Source organism: Apium graveolens, chromosome 11 (genome assembly GCF_009905375.1).
Source record: "Apium graveolens cultivar Ventura chromosome 11, ASM990537v1, whole genome shotgun sequence".
NCBI lineage: Eukaryota > Viridiplantae > Streptophyta > Magnoliopsida > Apiales > Apiaceae > Apium > Apium graveolens.
In genome coordinates, this window is record NC_133657.1 from 205,666,068 (window position 1) to 205,683,844 (window position 17,777).

General features: G+C 32.9%; 1 protein-coding gene and 1 pseudogene across 1 annotated transcript; both read right to left on the bottom strand.

Moving 5' to 3' along the window:
* Positions 1 to 1,956: 1,956 nt before the first annotated feature.
* On the bottom strand, positions 1,957 to 4,048 carry LOC141696734 (metalloendoproteinase 1-MMP). The gene is made up of 2 exons (XM_074500858.1): positions 2,769 to 4,048; positions 1,957 to 2,462 (listed from the first exon to the last, which is right to left on the bottom strand). Exons 1-2 carry the CDS (start codon positions 3,388 to 3,390, stop codon positions 2,026 to 2,028), a joined length of 1,059 nt encoding a protein of 352 aa, XP_074356959.1. The 5' UTR covers positions 3,391 to 4,048; the 3' UTR covers positions 1,957 to 2,025.
* A 6,214-nt stretch (positions 4,049 to 10,262) lies between these two features.
* Positions 10,263 to 15,777, bottom strand: LOC141696592 (uncharacterized; annotated as a pseudogene).
* Positions 15,778 to 17,777: the final 2,000 nt, after the last annotated feature.

A 17,777-nucleotide genomic window follows, 5' to 3' on the forward strand; every position in this document is an offset into this window, starting at 1 on the left:
CGGCCTTATGAATTATGTATACCAGCCCATAGCTAGATAATGGATTCATGCATGCATGATGCATGTGTGTCAATATCTGTGTACATATGTTCTTTGCAGTGTTCTTGAAAAAATTATGTTTTTCACATTCTCCCCCAGGAGGTATGCCTAAAGAACAGGAGCACCAGATAATTTAGTTTTTTTGGTTAAAAATTACTCAGTCAGTCCCACTGGATTGTTTTACGTTACTTTTTGGCACGCTTTTCAATACTCGTTTAAAGTATACTTTCATAATATATTTTTAAAAAAAAAAATTCTGAAAAAAATTTCATGTTTAAACTTTTATTCAGAAAAAAAAAAAATTTAAAAAATATTATGAAACTTTACTATATTGGATCCTCGAAATACGTGTACGTAAACAACTCACCGGGACGGAGGGAGTACCTTTTAACAAATAAATTGTATTGAAATATAATATCGGGTTTTATGGAAGTTAAGAAATTTAATTATAGGATATCATGAAAATATACCCCCAGCGTACAGACCTTTATACACACTCCCCTGAGGCCCTGACCACATTTTCGACTCTCTCTTCTCTTCCATCCGGGGACTGCAATTCCCTACTCTGACATTGCTTTTCCAGGGACTGACTTGTCCGGTTTTATCTGCAGAACTTGATCACCTCGCTCTCGTGTTTCCCGTCATTCTTTTTCTGATGAACTTCTTTCTGCTTGGTTGATCATCCAACTTACTTGATAGCGAGTCTACATTAGAAGCACGCAACTCATCAGCTTCTTGAGGCATAAGCAAAGGAATTGTTTTCTCAACTGGAGCTTCAGTTTTCTTACACGAAAGACAGTTTTATGAGCACCACACGTATCAGACAACCAGTACAGAAACAAAAGATTTCTATCAATGTTTCTCTTGCATGTCTTTTGTTTCGTATTTCTTTTGAATGAAGTTTAGGTTCTTTGAAATTTTATGATTCACTAATCTCATTCCATATTTCTGTGAGATAGGACCATAAAGTGGGTTGATCAAAATTGAAATGTTTTTGTATACATTGGGATTTTCAGTTTTGTTTGATAGTTAAGTATCAACATGATTACAGAAATCGACTTCCTCAATAAATTACACAAAAATAGGTAAATATCCGATAAATTATTCGATTTTCTAAAAATCGTTCAATAAACTACAAATCAGTAGTTTAAGCGATTAGTAATGATTTCAGAAATCTGCAATCATGAATATCGGGGTTCAGTATTTTTTTCATGGAATCGAGGTTTTTTAATAAAATAATTATATTCCATCAAACCGGGTTCAATTTAATTATTACGAATGATCCAATATAAGGATGTCAACTTTGACTCATAAACTATAGCACTATAAATATAGAAACCACTCATTTCATTCAAGATATGGCATCAGATTGGAATCAATAATCGGGTTAAACTGGTATGAGGTTGAGGTATCATATCTGATATCGTATTTGGTTGAGTGCTGGAATGAATATCTTTAATTTAAAATATTTTAAGTCAATATTTTTAATTTAATTAAATATACAATTTTATTATTATTTTAATATATTTTTTGTTTATATATATTTATTTTGGTATTAAACAATTAAATTTAAACACTTAAATCAAAATTAAAATAGTAGTTATAAAGTTGATTTCTCTCATATCCACATCCCCAATTGGATATGAAAAACTCATATTTTGGGGGTTTGAGGAAACTCATACTCCGGGGGTTTGAGAAATGAATATTAATTTTTCTTTTTATGAACCAAACACGGAATTGAAATGACTGAAACTCATAATTGATTACAGAATTTAGTGAAAACTACCCTTAGGCTTTACGAGAACAACACATGTAAGTTTAAGTGAAATAAAATTTATAAAATTTATAACAATATAGGATGGTGTGAATATACCATATGGTAAGAATTTGTGTGTATTTACAAGAAACAATAACAAAGACAACAAAAGTGGAATGTTAAAAGAATAATACATACAAGTCAATCCAAAAAATGAAAAGAATCAACCACTAAAAACTAAAGTATAACATCACCAAGACCATAACCAAACAATTGACCCAATTGAGAACTCTAATTTCTAACCCAATTGACCAGCCAGAAGAAATATCAGATTCTAACAAAGAACTATACTTAAAATTCGGGTTTGACCCATACAAAGCTTGGACCCCTTCCACGTCATCAATCTTTAGGTCCACTTTTTTAGTTCTCGGGCTTAAACTGGGGTACATCACTGCTTCCTTAACCGATGTATGAGCTAGCCCAAGTATATGTCCAATCTCATGGGTCACCACTGATTCTAAATCAACGGCAACTTTTGACTTTTGTTTCTTGAAATCAACGGCCCATGTCTCCGCTCCGTCTAGGTGCAGTCTTCCGTTCTCCGGGGAGAAAGCGTGCGCGAGGACTCCGAGTACCCCGTCGAACGCCTCCCCGTCTCCGTGATCACCTACGAGAGTAGTCGGAAAAATAAGTCAGTACGTTTAACTTCGTTAAAACTAATATACATCAGACAGTGACACGTTATGTTTGACAACATGTGACATAACAAGATATCGTGAATTCAAATTGTACATGAGTGTTTTAAAAATTTGAAGTCATTACTTTTAACTTGGTTGACACGAATATACATCAGATAGTGATACGTTATTTTTGATAGTAGGTGACGTAACAAGAGGTCGAGAATTCAAATTGTACATGAGTTTTTAAAAATTTGACTTGTCAATAAAGTTATGCAACAGTAGCAGATGCTCACCTTGATAAAACCCGATTTTTATATCGGCCGATTTGTACTCTTTATCTTCGGTGAAGTTGACAGGTATAACCGACGACCACCGCGAAAAAGCACGTTGAAACACCGGTCTGATTTCCAGTAAGGACAAGTCATCGGTTATATATTTAGGCGAAAAGGCGTAGCTGAGCATCAACGGTTGATTCGCATCGGATTTAACCCATCTCGGCTGACCGTAAAAATACGCAAAGTGTTGCGTTACATGCAACTTGTTGTTCTTATGATCTTCATCTGTAACCCCGCATCTCGGTGACATGATTTGTTGTACGGTGCTCGAATCGAGCTTCCCGGTTTCCGAAAGTCCTAGGTTTTGTTGATACTTTAGCACAGCTGATTCGAATTTTTCGTCGAAAATATCCGTTAAATTTTTGTCTGCAATTTTAAGGTATCCGAAACGTTCGAAGTATTTCTTGAGCTCCGACATCCCGGTAAGCTGGCTCCCCTTTCCGGCGTCGACGAATTTAAGGAAGTTGTGCCACGTGGCGTTCTGCGCCTGGACGGTTAATTCCGTTAAGGGATCAGTTAAGGTTCTGGCGGGAAAGACAGGAGAAATAAAAAAGAAGAGAAAGAACAAGATGAGAAACATGGTATAACTGAAAAACCGAAACTTGGTCTGTGACAGTTATCTTGGGATTCGAGCCTCAACCTTAAATATACATACACCCTATGTCTATGTTATCCTACCTCGACTCGACTCACTTTCCTGACTGATAATTGTAATTATATATTGTAACATACTCCGTTTTACCGGTACACTCTATATGGTCTGTTATAAAAATTGGCCGATTTTTCAAAAATCGCCGATAAATCGCTTAAAAATCAGTTGAAAATATTTGTCCGATTTGACCGATTTCCGATAAATCACCGATAAATCATTCGATTTTTTAAAAATCGTCCGATAAATCGTAAATCGGTACCTCAACCGAATAATTCCGATTTCCGAAATCTGTAACACTGTGTGTATCGGTGTATGTCTTTTCCTATTATGACTCGATTTTCTGACAAATAATTATGGTGTTATTTTAATCGGACTCGATTTTCTGACAGATAATTGTTACAACGTACTTTTGATTCTGTTTCGGATATGAATTATATATGCACATGTGTGTTTGGATAGGTTAAAGGAGGAAGAATTTAAAAAGCTTGGTGTAGGTAAGATCGATGAACAAGAAAAAGGAGGAATGATGGGAAAGTTAGGAAGATCCTAACTAGTATCGTGTGACCATTTATAAGGAGATTCTGACTTTTGGTTTTGGAGGGTGTTCTAAATATGGTGGGTTAACCACTAACTTTTTGATTATATAAGGTGATGAAATTCCTAATCATATATAATCTTGGAAAAGAAGCTAATTTGGGTTTTTAGCTAGGTTGATAACCAATAATTTGGGATACGTATGTATTGGTGTACTTGGTTAGAACTCCTTTGATGGTAGATGGTTTGTTGACCCAAATATATTAGTTTTAGGTGAGTTCTATTTTTGTATTTGCATAAATATGTATCAATCTTTTCATAAAATTATGAAAAATTATCAAAAATACTAAATCCTTTCATAATATTTTCTGATTTTTTTTTCAAAAATACGGAATCAGCCAAAATCAAACAGATATGCAATCAGTTGAATGGAGTTGCATGTATTTGGTGAGACTCGTCAAAGTTTGCATGCAATTGATTTCAGTTGTCAAAAACCGTATTTTTGCAAAAAAAATTGAAATAGTATTTTTGTAAATTAAAAAGTATTTTTACAATTTTTTTAAAAAATGACAATATTTTTCCAAAAATATTTTTAGACTTGGGTATTTTTCAAAAAAGCCCTAAAATTATTTGTTTTCAATTGTATCTTATAATTGTATCTAATAATTTTTGAAAATTTTATAAATTGTTGAGCATGAGATTTACGGCTATGTTCCCGAATTTTTGAGTTAAATGAAAAGAAAAGAAAGGGAAAAATATTGCAGAAAAGAAAAGAAAATATTTGATAAGTAATTTTATTTCTTATGTTCCTAAGTTTTTGAAAAAAAGAACAGAAGGTAAAAATATGTTAAAATATTCGGTATAAATATTATGATAATTATCTTTCTCTCTCAATCATCCCATTTTTGTAAATAAACTTTTAAAAAGAAATGAACCCATTTTTAACTTCTCTTTTTTTTCCTTTCTTTTCTTAACAAATCTTGGGAACACGGTCGAGAAAATAAATTAGCTAGATCAACATGTTTGTCATGGTTCCATTCCTAAACAACTCCGGAGTTATCAATATTATTGTCTAATTTAGAAAAAATGACAAAAATACTTCTTTTTTTAAACTTTGTGAGAAGAATACCATTTTTTGGAATGTTTGGCCAAAAATACCTACCTAATACGCATTTTAAAATGGGGTATTACTAATACGCATTTTAGAAATGGGTAACTTGTATAAAGAAAATTAAAAAAAAATTAAAAAATAAAATAAAATTATGGATACACATTCGTGAGATGCGTATCATGCCTTTACAAAGCATGATACGCATGTCAGGAATGCGTATCATGATTTTACTTTTTTTTTTTTATTTTTTTTTGTTTTTTTTGTTTTTTTTTAAATAATACTCATTTGTCAAATGCGTAATAGCCTTACCCATTTTTAAAATGCGTATTAGAAATGTATTTTTGGCCATATCTTTCAAAAACGGGTATTTCTGTTACATTTTCTAAAAAAAAAGGTATTTTTAGCCATCACCCTCTAATTTAAATTGAGTGATATTAAAATATACCAATTTTTAGAAAGCCTAAACAACTAGAAATAGCGTGTAAGAGGACGCTAATCATCTCCTATGGTGTGTTCTATTTGTAGAAGAAATCGATTTAAAAGGATTGTGATGTAAAGGCGTGATGCATATGTTTATTAGTTTTGTAATCTAGCTTATCCTTTTCCCAAAGATGGCTGAAAAAACAAAGCACATGTTAATATGTTATACATGAATGAATAAGCTTAATTAATGAAGTATTGCTTTGATACCCACGGACAGCTATAAAATAAGGAACTTATCCGTTTACTTAATATCGAATTATATACCTCTAGTTTTGGGTCGATTTTCAGAATATTTTCTATTATTTGTTTAAGAAATTTATATGTTTATTTATTATCGGATTATATATCTCTCGTCACTTGGTCAATTTTCAGAGTCTTTTCTATTATTCGTCCTTGGTCGATTTCCAGAATCTTTTCGATTGTTCATTCGATTTATTATTCGTTTTTGTTCAATTGTCAAAATCTTTTTGATTGTTCGTTCAAAAACTAAAACGTCAATTTCACGAGATTCGTTCACTTTTCGTTTAGCCTTTGAGAATTTGTAATTAGTTCAAATTATAGGGAAATCAGTGATCCTTGGCTAGGATGTTTTATACCCAAAATTTGGTACTAGCATAGTTCGAGTCAAAATCGGGTTAATTAGACAAAATTGGGGCAAAATTTATGAAGATCACCACAAATTAGGGTTTGCCCCTTTATGAGAAAGAAAGGGCGCGCCCTACAAGGCAGGAGATCTAGCGCGCTCCAACTTATATAAATATTAGGGCGTGTCCTGTTATTTGGGTGGCAGCAGATGGATTTTTAGGCAGATTTTTTGGACGTTTCGTGAGGATAGGAAAACGATGGATCATTATCACTAACATATTTTCTGCAGGTACTCTATTGAATAACTCCTTACTATAATGCAACCACAGGAAGGCGGTGTCCGTGGATAGAGACATCCAGGAGTATGCCTGGACGGAAGGCCTCCTCTTGTAGTCAATGGGTGTCTTTATTGGGGATGTGGGGTAAACTCTGGTGTGTGCTTTGGGAGCTCTGCCTCTGTAGTCGACAGGTGTCCTCGTTAGGAGAATTCGGAGTATCCTGCATTTTGCACCCAAAAAATTGGGTTCAATTTTCATGTAATCTAGTAGGGGCTCCTTATTCGAGGGACAAGGATGTGTCCAATATTTGGGATAAACCATGGCTATACATGCGTTCACGGCTAGAGAAACAGCTAGTAGTGGAGGGTTATCCTCGGCCGGGGAGATGCCTTATTTGCGAAGTATCGAAGCTGACACTAACCCTTAAGATCGTGCTATAAAATAACTCATACCTCGCACACGTTATTATGCCAGTCTTAATATTATTTGGAGACGTATATATATTGTTGACTTTGAAATTTGGTAATCAACAAATTTGAGATAGTCGGAATCAAGATCTATGACTGTGGTTTGTCCCCAAAAATTCACCGGTGTGCGGTGGTTTTTTGTTGATTGGGGGTTGAGATTAAAAAGATTGTGGTTGTCCTTCAGAACTCTTAACTTTTTACTCCATTTATGTGACTCGAACTCGAATTATTTGTGAACAAATCGAACTCGACTCGATTCTTAACGAACTCAAGTTCGAACAACAAAAAGTGCTTGATAAGCTTAATAACCAAACTTAACTCGTTAAGTAAAAACTTGAACTTGAACTCGCTAAACAAAAACTCGACTCGGTTAGTTTACTAATGTAGAGTTATTACTTCTTTTTCCTATTGAATTATATACATTAGGTTTGGACACATAATTCAGGAATATATATAAAAAATGATTAAAGTTACATGAAAAGTGGACACAGTGGTGAGTCCCTTTTATATTTAATAGTAGATTGAGATTGTGGTGGAAAGTAGATTTAATAATGTTTTAAATTATTATAGGATGGCGATAGCGAAAAAATATAGTGGATATAATAATGTTTTATATTACTAAAAATTATAATTTTTGAAATGTATAGAAATGAGTGAGACATCGCAAAACAGAAATCGAATAAAAATGAATAAGACAAATGGAGCAGGATGTTGTGTGAATTTAATGCCTCAGCTTCATACCGCGGGAATGGAATTCATGAGTTTATGGAGTGATGTTATTTAGGACCGAACTTCCACGATAATTTAGTATCTATAATTTAAATTAAACTGAAATATCTTACTTTCTTGCTTAAAACTTTTATAATTATAAATATTTGCGTATATTTTATTAATAAACACAAATCAAAGAGCTTAAAAATTACTAGCCGTAAAAAGTTAAAAAAGATGATATTACAAATCTTTTTTTAAATAATATCCTTCTATCCCCTTCATTTCAATATAATTTCTATTTTTTAGGATGTCTCTTTCAATTCTATGCATTCCAAAAATTATAACTTTTAACAATATAAAAAGCTTTACAAGGATGAATGCAAGAGATTCTTGTACAAGGATGTGGAAGGCAGTGTTGGCTGAAAGGTTGGGAGAAAGGGATATTAGGCATGCTTTAGGAAAGGATGAAAGGGAGGAAAGAGAAAGGAAATATGCTGAAGAAATTGAGATGTTTGAAAGGAGATCTAATGAACTGAAGGCAAGGGGATTGAGCAGGGTTTCTAAAGATGGACACTTTCTGAATATTAAGGCAGACTGAGTTTCAAAATTCAGGATATATCTTCTCAATATTTACTCGTTGGATGAATGGCTCAAACTAGTGGAAGCTCTAAGAGGGGAATAGATTCTGGAAGAACTTGAAGAATGAGTCAAACTCAAGGACCTCATTAGAAAAGAACTTAGTTATGAGAAATCCACCTTAGTTTTGTAACTATGTACTGATGTAACTGCTAGTTGTATAAAAATTATATTTTGTTAATCTGTCAATCTTTTTGTAATTGATTTTAGCTTGGGGTTAGTCTCGTTATGAGGCATGAATTTGTGACAAGTAATCTTCTCATAAATTGGGGGAGATTGTTGTACAAGACATGCTTGTATATAACAAGACTAAGTTATATTGACAGCCCTAAGGTTAAGTTGTATGATAATCTATATTTGTGTAATGTAATTATATTCCTTGAATCTGTAAAAATATTTAGTAGATTAGACTAGGGGAATTTTTCTGTGAACAGCCTTCAAGCTAAGGAATAAACCCTGGAAAAAGATCAATTCCTGATCATGCCTCAGAGAAAAATGTAGCATCTTGGATTTGAATAAAATTATTAGAAAAAATATTCTAAGCCAGATATCGGCAAGTCATAGATCAAGGGATATCGAAAAGTCTGTCGAGAAGTCCAAAATGACTTATCGAGAAGTCCAAAATGACTTATCGAGAAGTCCCAAGTTATATCCATAAGTCAATCTACATGTAAAGATCTCAGAGATATCGACAAGTCATTTCCTCATGTAGAGATCTCAGAGATATTGACAAGTCATTTCCTCGTGTAGAGATCTCAGAGATATCGACAAGTCAAATTCTTCATATAGAGATCTCAGAGATATCGACAACTCATTTCTGCATGTAGAGATCTAGAGTATATCGACAAGTCAAAATATTCATGTAGAGAACTCAAGATGTCGATAAGTCAAAAGCCTATGTAGAGAACTGGAGATGTCGACAAGTCATTCTACATTTAGAGAACTAGAGACCTCGACAAGTCATTTATATATGTCGAGAACTCGAGATATCGATAAGTCACTTTACTTATCGATATGTCACTTCTCGATAGAACAAAAGGAGACCTCGACAACCTATCTCATAATTTAGAATGCAGAGAAATTCAAGACTCAAAATTATCAGTCAATAAACAATTAATTCACTGAATTGGAAAAACTACAAAAGCAGTTTGAAGAATACAAGATCAAGGGTCAAGATTCACTGGATAAAGGATGGTCACAGACCTACAAGATTCTGCACAGATTTGTTAACACCAGAAAAGGAAATAGACAAGATATCTTTAGAAACTATTTTAGTACATTTTAGTGCAAGTTTTGTAATCTGTGTCGTTGGTCTATAAACCATGCACGGGTCCCCAGTTTAGAAGTAACAAATAGATCTAGAAATATCTTGTAGTCTCTCTCAAGATTTGTAGATGAGTTCTTATTTCTAAGAACACGGATTTGTAGCAAGACAAATTTAATTAATACAATTAAGTGAGTTTTTTGATAAATTGTTCCATGTATTTACTGTCAAATAATTTATCTCTACAAATTTATATTTACTTTGTTCAAGTCAAGCTAAACACTTTCAGAAGAGGATTAAAATCCAAGAAACACATTCACCCTCCCTCTGTGTTATATTTCACTGCACTCAATATCTAACAGAGTTTGAAAGAAGCTTTATCATGGGCTAAAATATTCCGAACTTCTAAATGTATTTTTGAGTCGGGTTCTAAGATGCTTGTTGATGCAGTGAATGGAAATTAAGGCGCATCAATGTTTGACACAATTACGGAGGATTGTAGTGAGTTAATTAAACACTTTGATGAAGTGTTAGTTATTTTTGTACATTGATCTGCGAATAAGATAGCTCACCTAGTAGCAAAAACTTTTTATTCTATGTCAGGTCTGCAGGAATGGCATGATAACCCTCCTAATTTTATTGTTTGTAATCTTGCTCTTGATGAGATGGTTCAATGAGTGCAAGTGCGTTTTCATTCAAAAAAAAACTTGAACAAATGTAGGCTATTAAAATTAGCCCACAATTACAACTTTAAACTACATGCACACCATGTCTCAAGCATCGAAAAACATAACCGACTTATTCATACCATTAAAATTTGAACAATGAAACACAAAATAAAGCAAATAATACCTCTGAAAGACTGTGGTCGTTGGATATCAATTCTCCAAGTTCATTTTCTAGCTGAGATTCTGATGGAGTTTTAGCAATGCATATCGTCTTTCCTTCAATCAAGAATGTTATCTCCTCCTTTGGCGTGTTATTTGAGAATATTAGTTTTGCATCACCCAGGGTGCCACGCCAGAACTAATGAGAAATTATCATTTTTCTAGTAAATCAAGTGACACACTCATCGTTACATAACATGTAGTTCAATGAAGTAAATATATGCACCTCTTCGTGTATCTTAGTAAGCTTCCAAGCCATGACACATATCCTGAAGCAAATCCAGATTTAAAATTTTTGTATTGAGAAGAAGTATGTGTTAAAATTTTAAAAATATCGTCATACTTGGTGCAGTTAGACCAGATTTTAAATTATTAGTAATGGACATGATACAGATATATACCTAGAGTCCGCAAATACTGAAGAAATCTCTTCAAGGAATTGGGAAAGCTTGTGTGGAGGAACGAAGAATATCTGGGCAGTTGCTTCATTTGCCGAAACCAACAAACTCTATTTCCTTGTTCCCGCATGCTTAGGAAGAAATCCAACTGCATACATGCTGAATCTTAGCGATGACAATTCCAAGCTATTAACACTGTCAAGAGTGTACAGATTAAGAGAGAAAGGTACCAAATGTGAACTCATTGAAAGGTAATCCAGAGGCTGAAACAACATTTACTAAAGCAGACGGACCAGGAATGGGTGTAACGAGTATGTTTTTATCAGTGCATAACTTGGACTGCATAGAAATGACAAATATAGAGAGAAAAAGGTTGTTACAATTAGCAAAAAGAAGGGTTTATAATTGGGTGCAGTAGAAATTGCAAACACCTGCTCCATTTAGCTATAGTAAGTTCATTAAAGCAAACTTACATGTGACAAATGAAGAGTTATACCAAGTTTAATGATTGATCCTAATATATACTATGCAAACCTATATATAAATCTAATAAATGAATTAAAAACATATTCTGAGTTGTAACGAGAACTAAAAAATTGGAAGAATATTAAGAAAAATAATAGTTCTAGTCTCGGTCACAACTATACAAATAACTTTTAACTTTCACATGATTAAAAAACATTGGTTCAGTAAAAATAAGCTTCCTACCAAATCCATTATGGGATCACTAATGTCGGGTGTTCCAGCATCACTAATCAAAGCGACAATTTCACCTTCTTACAACCTCTTCACACACAGCTTGTTCCCTTTGAAGCTCATTCAATTTGTGATGACTCAACTGAAATTGTAAAGCTTAAAAATAAATATAAATAATTAAAGATTAGAAGACTATTATAACAGTTCACACAAGGATAAAGAATGAGCCACATACAAGGGGGTTTTGATATTGTAATGTTGGAGCAACCGCCCAGAATGCGTTGCATCTTCGGAAAGTATTACATAAGCTGATTTTAACACCCTTAGAGCACTAGCAAAAATACAATCATAAAATTAGCACAAAACATGCCTAAAACACAAAACCCGCAAAGGTAGCAAAATCAGACATGATCCTTAAGTTTTCTAAATTTTCAACATGCTTATAAGTAAAATGCAAATATAAAACAACATGGATCGATTAATCCAATTATTACTACCCATTTTTTTTATAAAAAAATCATTTCCTAAATGTTATCATAATCATACTAAAACAAGCGTTAGAACAATACATTTACAAACACAACCTGAAACTCGAAATTGACTACATTGATGACCTTGCAAAAGAAACAATTTTAGTAAAAGAAAAATACTAATTAGTACAGAGAACTAACCGAAGAGTAATATCTTCAAGATTTTCGATGGGGGTTCCAACAAGATACAAACCAAGCTTCAAAATTCCCTAAAAAACCAACCCATTTCATAAAAACAACATATCACATTTGTCTATTAGTATTTAGGAAGATACACAAGTCGATAAGAAGTTTTTTCGAAGCTAAGACCCGATGAAGTAATCAAATTTTGCCTAAATCTTTTAATGTCAAAATGATCAAAGTAATATCAAATTTGGAAGTCGACAGAGAAGTTAAACAAAGAGAAAATTGGCACGATAAGTTTTTTGAGAGGAAATGTATATGATACAAAGTTGAAACCTCAAAATTGGTAAAACACTAAGGCTTTATCTACATTGAACTTTGGAAAAATGATTACCATTTCCACATTTGAAAAAGATAAATTACGAAAGCTTACAACCAAAAAAGTAGAAATTTAATAAGACAACAGAGAGAATTTTGTCTAATGTGACTTGTTTTTCTTTTTTAATGTTTATTATTCCTCTTTTTTAATGTTTATTACTAGTAAAAGTTAGTAAATATTTTCTTTCATGTTCTTATAGTTCTATATTCCTCTGCCATTTTCATGGTAGCAGAACCCTTCTACCAATAAGAATTCTTTAAATGATCTAAATTATTCAAGTTATGACAGAGCCAATTTAATATACTACAATATTCTATTAGCTATTGCCTATTAATGAATAGTTAATTTTCCAGAAAAAAAGAAGAATAAAATAAGAGGAAAAGTTGAAGAAAAAAAACTTGCATCCAAAAGACAAAGTCATAACTAAATCCCACTTAAATGGTCAAAACTATTGTTTCTTTTGTACAACTGAATCATCCAAGATAAAATACGACTGATAATTTGATAACTAGACCAAATAAATCTTATTCTTACTCATGCCAATGTACAGAGCTAAAATGAAACATTTAAAGAGGTTAGAGAGATAAAGATCAATCTGACATATCTTCATTGAACCACCTCCATGAATCTGCTGATAATGATGCAGTATGTCTCTCATATATTTGAGGGGCATTTATGCGCTCCCCTCAAAATATTGAGGCTTTAGGCATCATCTTTCTTGTTTTCAGAAACTTTCCGGGGAAAAAATGGGAGTCTTGTAGAAAATTATATCGGTTGAAATCTTTTTTTATCTAGTCAAAGCACTTAAGATCAGAAGGCACCGTTCAAACGTTTTGAATGGTACATCAAGAGACTCGCGGACTTTCCTGAGTTGCACATCCAATTATAATAAACATTGATAAGGAAGTTTGCGCGCTGTTGGTCACACCAAAAGCCGGTAAAGTTTCGGAAAACTTTTTCTCACTTCAAACTGATCATTAAGAATATTTGGCTGAAGACTATTTGGTTCAAGAAGTTGGATTTGGAACCAAACTTTTTTGGGATCCCCCAAAACTCTCGACGCGCTGTGAAAATATAATATTCGCATGATTTGACAAATTACTGTGAATGCCATTATGCTCAAGGTAATCCAATACATCTGATAGTAGTGATTGCATGATGGTTGAAGATTCCCTCTTTAACTTATTCTCACTCCAATGTACATTATTCAATCTCATATCAGGCTAAGACAACAACCACCTAGAGTCGGAAGACCTATGCTTAAACATCCAAGCTTCGTGTTTAATGAAAAAAATTAATCAAATTTTCTTAAAAAATATAAGAAATTTGGATAAAATGGGAGAATTAGATTCATTAAAATTCTTAAAAAGATTTTCGTGCTTTCATAATGTTAAAATTATATATATAATTTTAATAATTATTCCTATTACCGTTGCACTTATAAAAAAAAAGATTTTTCTAAACTCAAGTTGTAGAAATTTTATTTACGGACAACTATGTTGTAAGAAAGGCTAAATGTTGATAATGATTTCATTACAAAATAATATATTTAAGTGAATATATCGAAATATATTTATGGTTACAATGTATTTTTAATATTTAATTTTGTTTAGAAACCGTTACTTTAATTTCTTATTGAAGTAAAGATTAAGGGTCTAATTTTGAAATTTTACACATGACCCTCAATTATTTTTCCCCGGCCATATTTCTCCACTCTCACCACCACCATGAATAGTTTGTTATTTTTTATTTTGCCCTTGCTTTTGTCTTTCTGGCCTTCAATGAATTCAACTTGTCTTTTCAACTCGTCAATTTCATCTTTTTTTTTTGTAAAACATATTCATACTTCTTGTAAACTAAATTTCTTCGAGTCTTACTCACAAAATCTACCATATATTCAATGTCCTCCTTTTATACTTCAACGGGTTGGAAATTAAAGTCAGCCTCATACCAATCCAATTCTTTATAAATACAAATTGGTCTCAAGCTTCTGCCCAATCTGGATTTATCGTCTTCGTCAAACTACGACCATCTAAAAACTAAGTTATTGAAAAAGTATCGATGTTGAGTTGAGGTTTGAACTTTGTGTTCATCTCTTCTTTGAAAGGAGTTGCACACACAAATTCCAGAAATTCTTTCTCATTATAATCAACCTTATTGATAAGTTTCATTACTCCGCTGCCTTCCTCTTTGCCCTTGCCCTTGCCCTTTTTATTGCCCATTACAAGTCCACAAACAAAAACTCATGTATAACAAAAAAATAGCTAATTTTTTTCAATTTCAATATGAACAACCCAAAATTCACTCAGAAAAACAAAGATGCCAACAAATACTCCTAAACTATATCATACAAAATCAGGAAAAGAAAAATATATTCCTAAAATCAATCTAAACCAGTGTTCCAAAACTCGAATTTCGGTTCGACTTAGTGAAATGATGGAGTACGGAGTATTCGGAGTACTCGGAAAGAGTACTCGGTTGAAAAATCGGAGTAAAAAATATATATTAAATTTTAATAATATTATTTATTTTATGTTTTTAACTTTTCATAAAAAACACATAATTAAATTAATGCAGTTATCAATTTTAGAACAATGTCAATGCACCCAAATATATTAATACAGTAGATCTGCAGAACTAGCATAAAAAATCAACAAGTGATAAACCTAATAGAATTATGTTGGTTTATTGGTATAAATTATAAAATAAACTTACAATGAACAGAGAACCAAAACTCAGTGTTCACCGGGATAATTAAGAAAAAATTGTATACTAACAAAACTTAGCTTACCAAATTGTGTTACAGAGAGTTATTTTGGCGGCACCCTAATAGAAAATACAATAAATAATCCTGCTACGGTGAAAAGCTTAATAAGCACGATTATAATGTTTAACCTCTGAAATAAACAAAACAAAATTCTGTTTTTAGTCCAAAAACTTCTGCAAAATAGTCATATGTACATTCATCTGAACTTTTACCATATCTCTTGATCAGATTCATCAAATATGATATCATCATCCACTTCAACGTCGGACTCGAAATCATCTTCGTCAAGCTCTCTAACGGCTCTTCTAGGACCGACAGAGGGCAATCCAACAAATTCGCCTTCGTTGTAATCCACACCAGTGGTTGAATCTGGTGGAACTTTTTCATCATTGTCACCGTCTTCTACAATCCAACCTTGTGCTATAGTTGCGTCATTAGCCATCAAAACATCATGATTATCCTTCATCTTATTCTTTTAATTTAATAGCTTTGCATTAAATTGCACATAAGCAAGAGTATGCAGCCTTTCCACATCTAATCTATTTCTTTTCTTGGTACGAATCTACAAAATATATACAATAGTTTATAAATAAATAAACAAGTTATAGATGGAACATATGAAGAAAACATACAAGTAGATTACCCCTTCAAAAGTGCTCAAATTCCTTTCACATCTAGAAGAACTAGAAGTTAAACCAACTATTTTCAATGCCATTTTCTGCAAATTTGGAGTTTCTGCTCCATAATTTGACCACCAGCCAACTGTCAAAACAATTAGCAGAATTATGAACTTGAGTAAACAAAATATGTATACATCTATGTAGTAAAACTATGATGTTACTTAAAATACCTATATCAAAATTATCTTTATTCTTCGTTCTTCTCATGATAGCCAATTTTTTCCCAAGCATTCCTTCCATATTTTTGTATTTCAGTAACTCAACATTGTCAACCAGATCTTGCAAGTCATAATCATCGGGAAAGAATTCCTCAATACAAGTTATAACTCATGCCATATAGTTAGCATCTCTTCCCACAACTTTCTTATCTTTGTAATAAAAATAAGGGTTTAGCAAATATGCAGTTAAGTGCAATGGATTATCAAGACGATCTTTAGCTTTGGAGTCAATGATTTCCAATATTGGTTCATAGGTGTCTTTAGCATTATTACAAATTTTAATGATCTCAGTTTTTGCTTCCTTAATATCTCCGCACTCAAAAACCATTAAAGGGCGCCAATCTCCATCAACAAGTCGAAGTATTTTTACCAAAGGCTTAAATAATTCCACACACATAGCAATGTTCATCCAAAAAGCTTGAGAGACAATTTTTTGATATGTTTTAATACCTTTTGATTTTGTAGACCACTTAGATTCTCCCCATTCTTTTGATAAGAACACGTGCTTCAGTTTTTCTTCTTTCTCCAAGATACTTTGCAAGGTAAGAAATGAACTGTGAACCTTGTGACTCCGGGTCTAACAATATTTTTTTCTTGTAAATTTTCTCATCAAAGCTAGCGTCGTGTGATGTGCATAAAAAAAATTGTCACTGCCTTTGCCTATTCAATTATATGTTGAATTTTTGGAATCTTACCTGGTACGTGTTAACAAAAAGTATAAATATATTTAGTTGCTATTTATGGAAAAAATACAAAACTGGAAAATTAAAAGTAAAAACAAAATGCAATGAGATTTGAGAGTTACCAATTCCTTTCAGGATCAAGCTCAGCGTATGAGTAGCACATGATGTCCAGAAAATATTTGGTCTCTTGATCATTTGAAGCAGCCATGTTATTAGTAACATTATCTGTTATGACTTGAATGACATTGGCACCCCCAATTTCACCAATATATTTATCAACATAATCAAAAATAAATTTTGCAGTGTGTGCTTCTTCTGAACTTTCAATGGAAGAAATAAAACATGTGCCAGCTTAACAATTAACACAAAGATTCATAATACTCCGTCTATTTCTATCAGACTACGCATCTGTCATTAGTGAGCACCCAATAGCTTTCCAGTCTTACTCTTGTTCTTTCATTGATTGTTTTATCTTCTCAAATTCTTGTTTAAGGAGTGGCTCTCTCGGTTGATACTGACTTGTTGGTACATATCCTGGACCAAACTGTCCAACTGCCTCAGAGAACCTTTGAAACCCGTCATTGTTTATAGCATTAAATGGTATACCAGACTCGTACACCCAGCGAGCCAAGTATGCGTGCACCTCATTGGTCCTCTGCTTAAACAAAACATCATTAAGATTCTGTTGTCTCCTTCTTTAACGCGACTCAAAAGTTGATTACATTGGATTACATTGGATCAGTTGGTCAACTAAATTGATCCATAGGTCCAAGTCTACGCGGATTTTTTGTGGAACCTTCAATCTCAACCACATCATCTTCATTTTCGATGATATCTACCTCATCTCTCACCTCCTTAATATGCACTTTTTGTTCTTCTTTGCCT

Coding starts and splice junctions, on each gene's coding strand:
- LOC141696734 (XM_074500858.1), bottom strand. CDS start 3,390: ATGTTTCTCATCTTGTTCTTTCTCTTCTTTTTTATTTCTCCTGTCTTT. Junction 2,463..2,768: donor AAAAATCGGGTTTTATCAAG/GTGAGCATCTGC, acceptor CTACTCTCGTAG/GTGATCACGGAGACGGGGAG.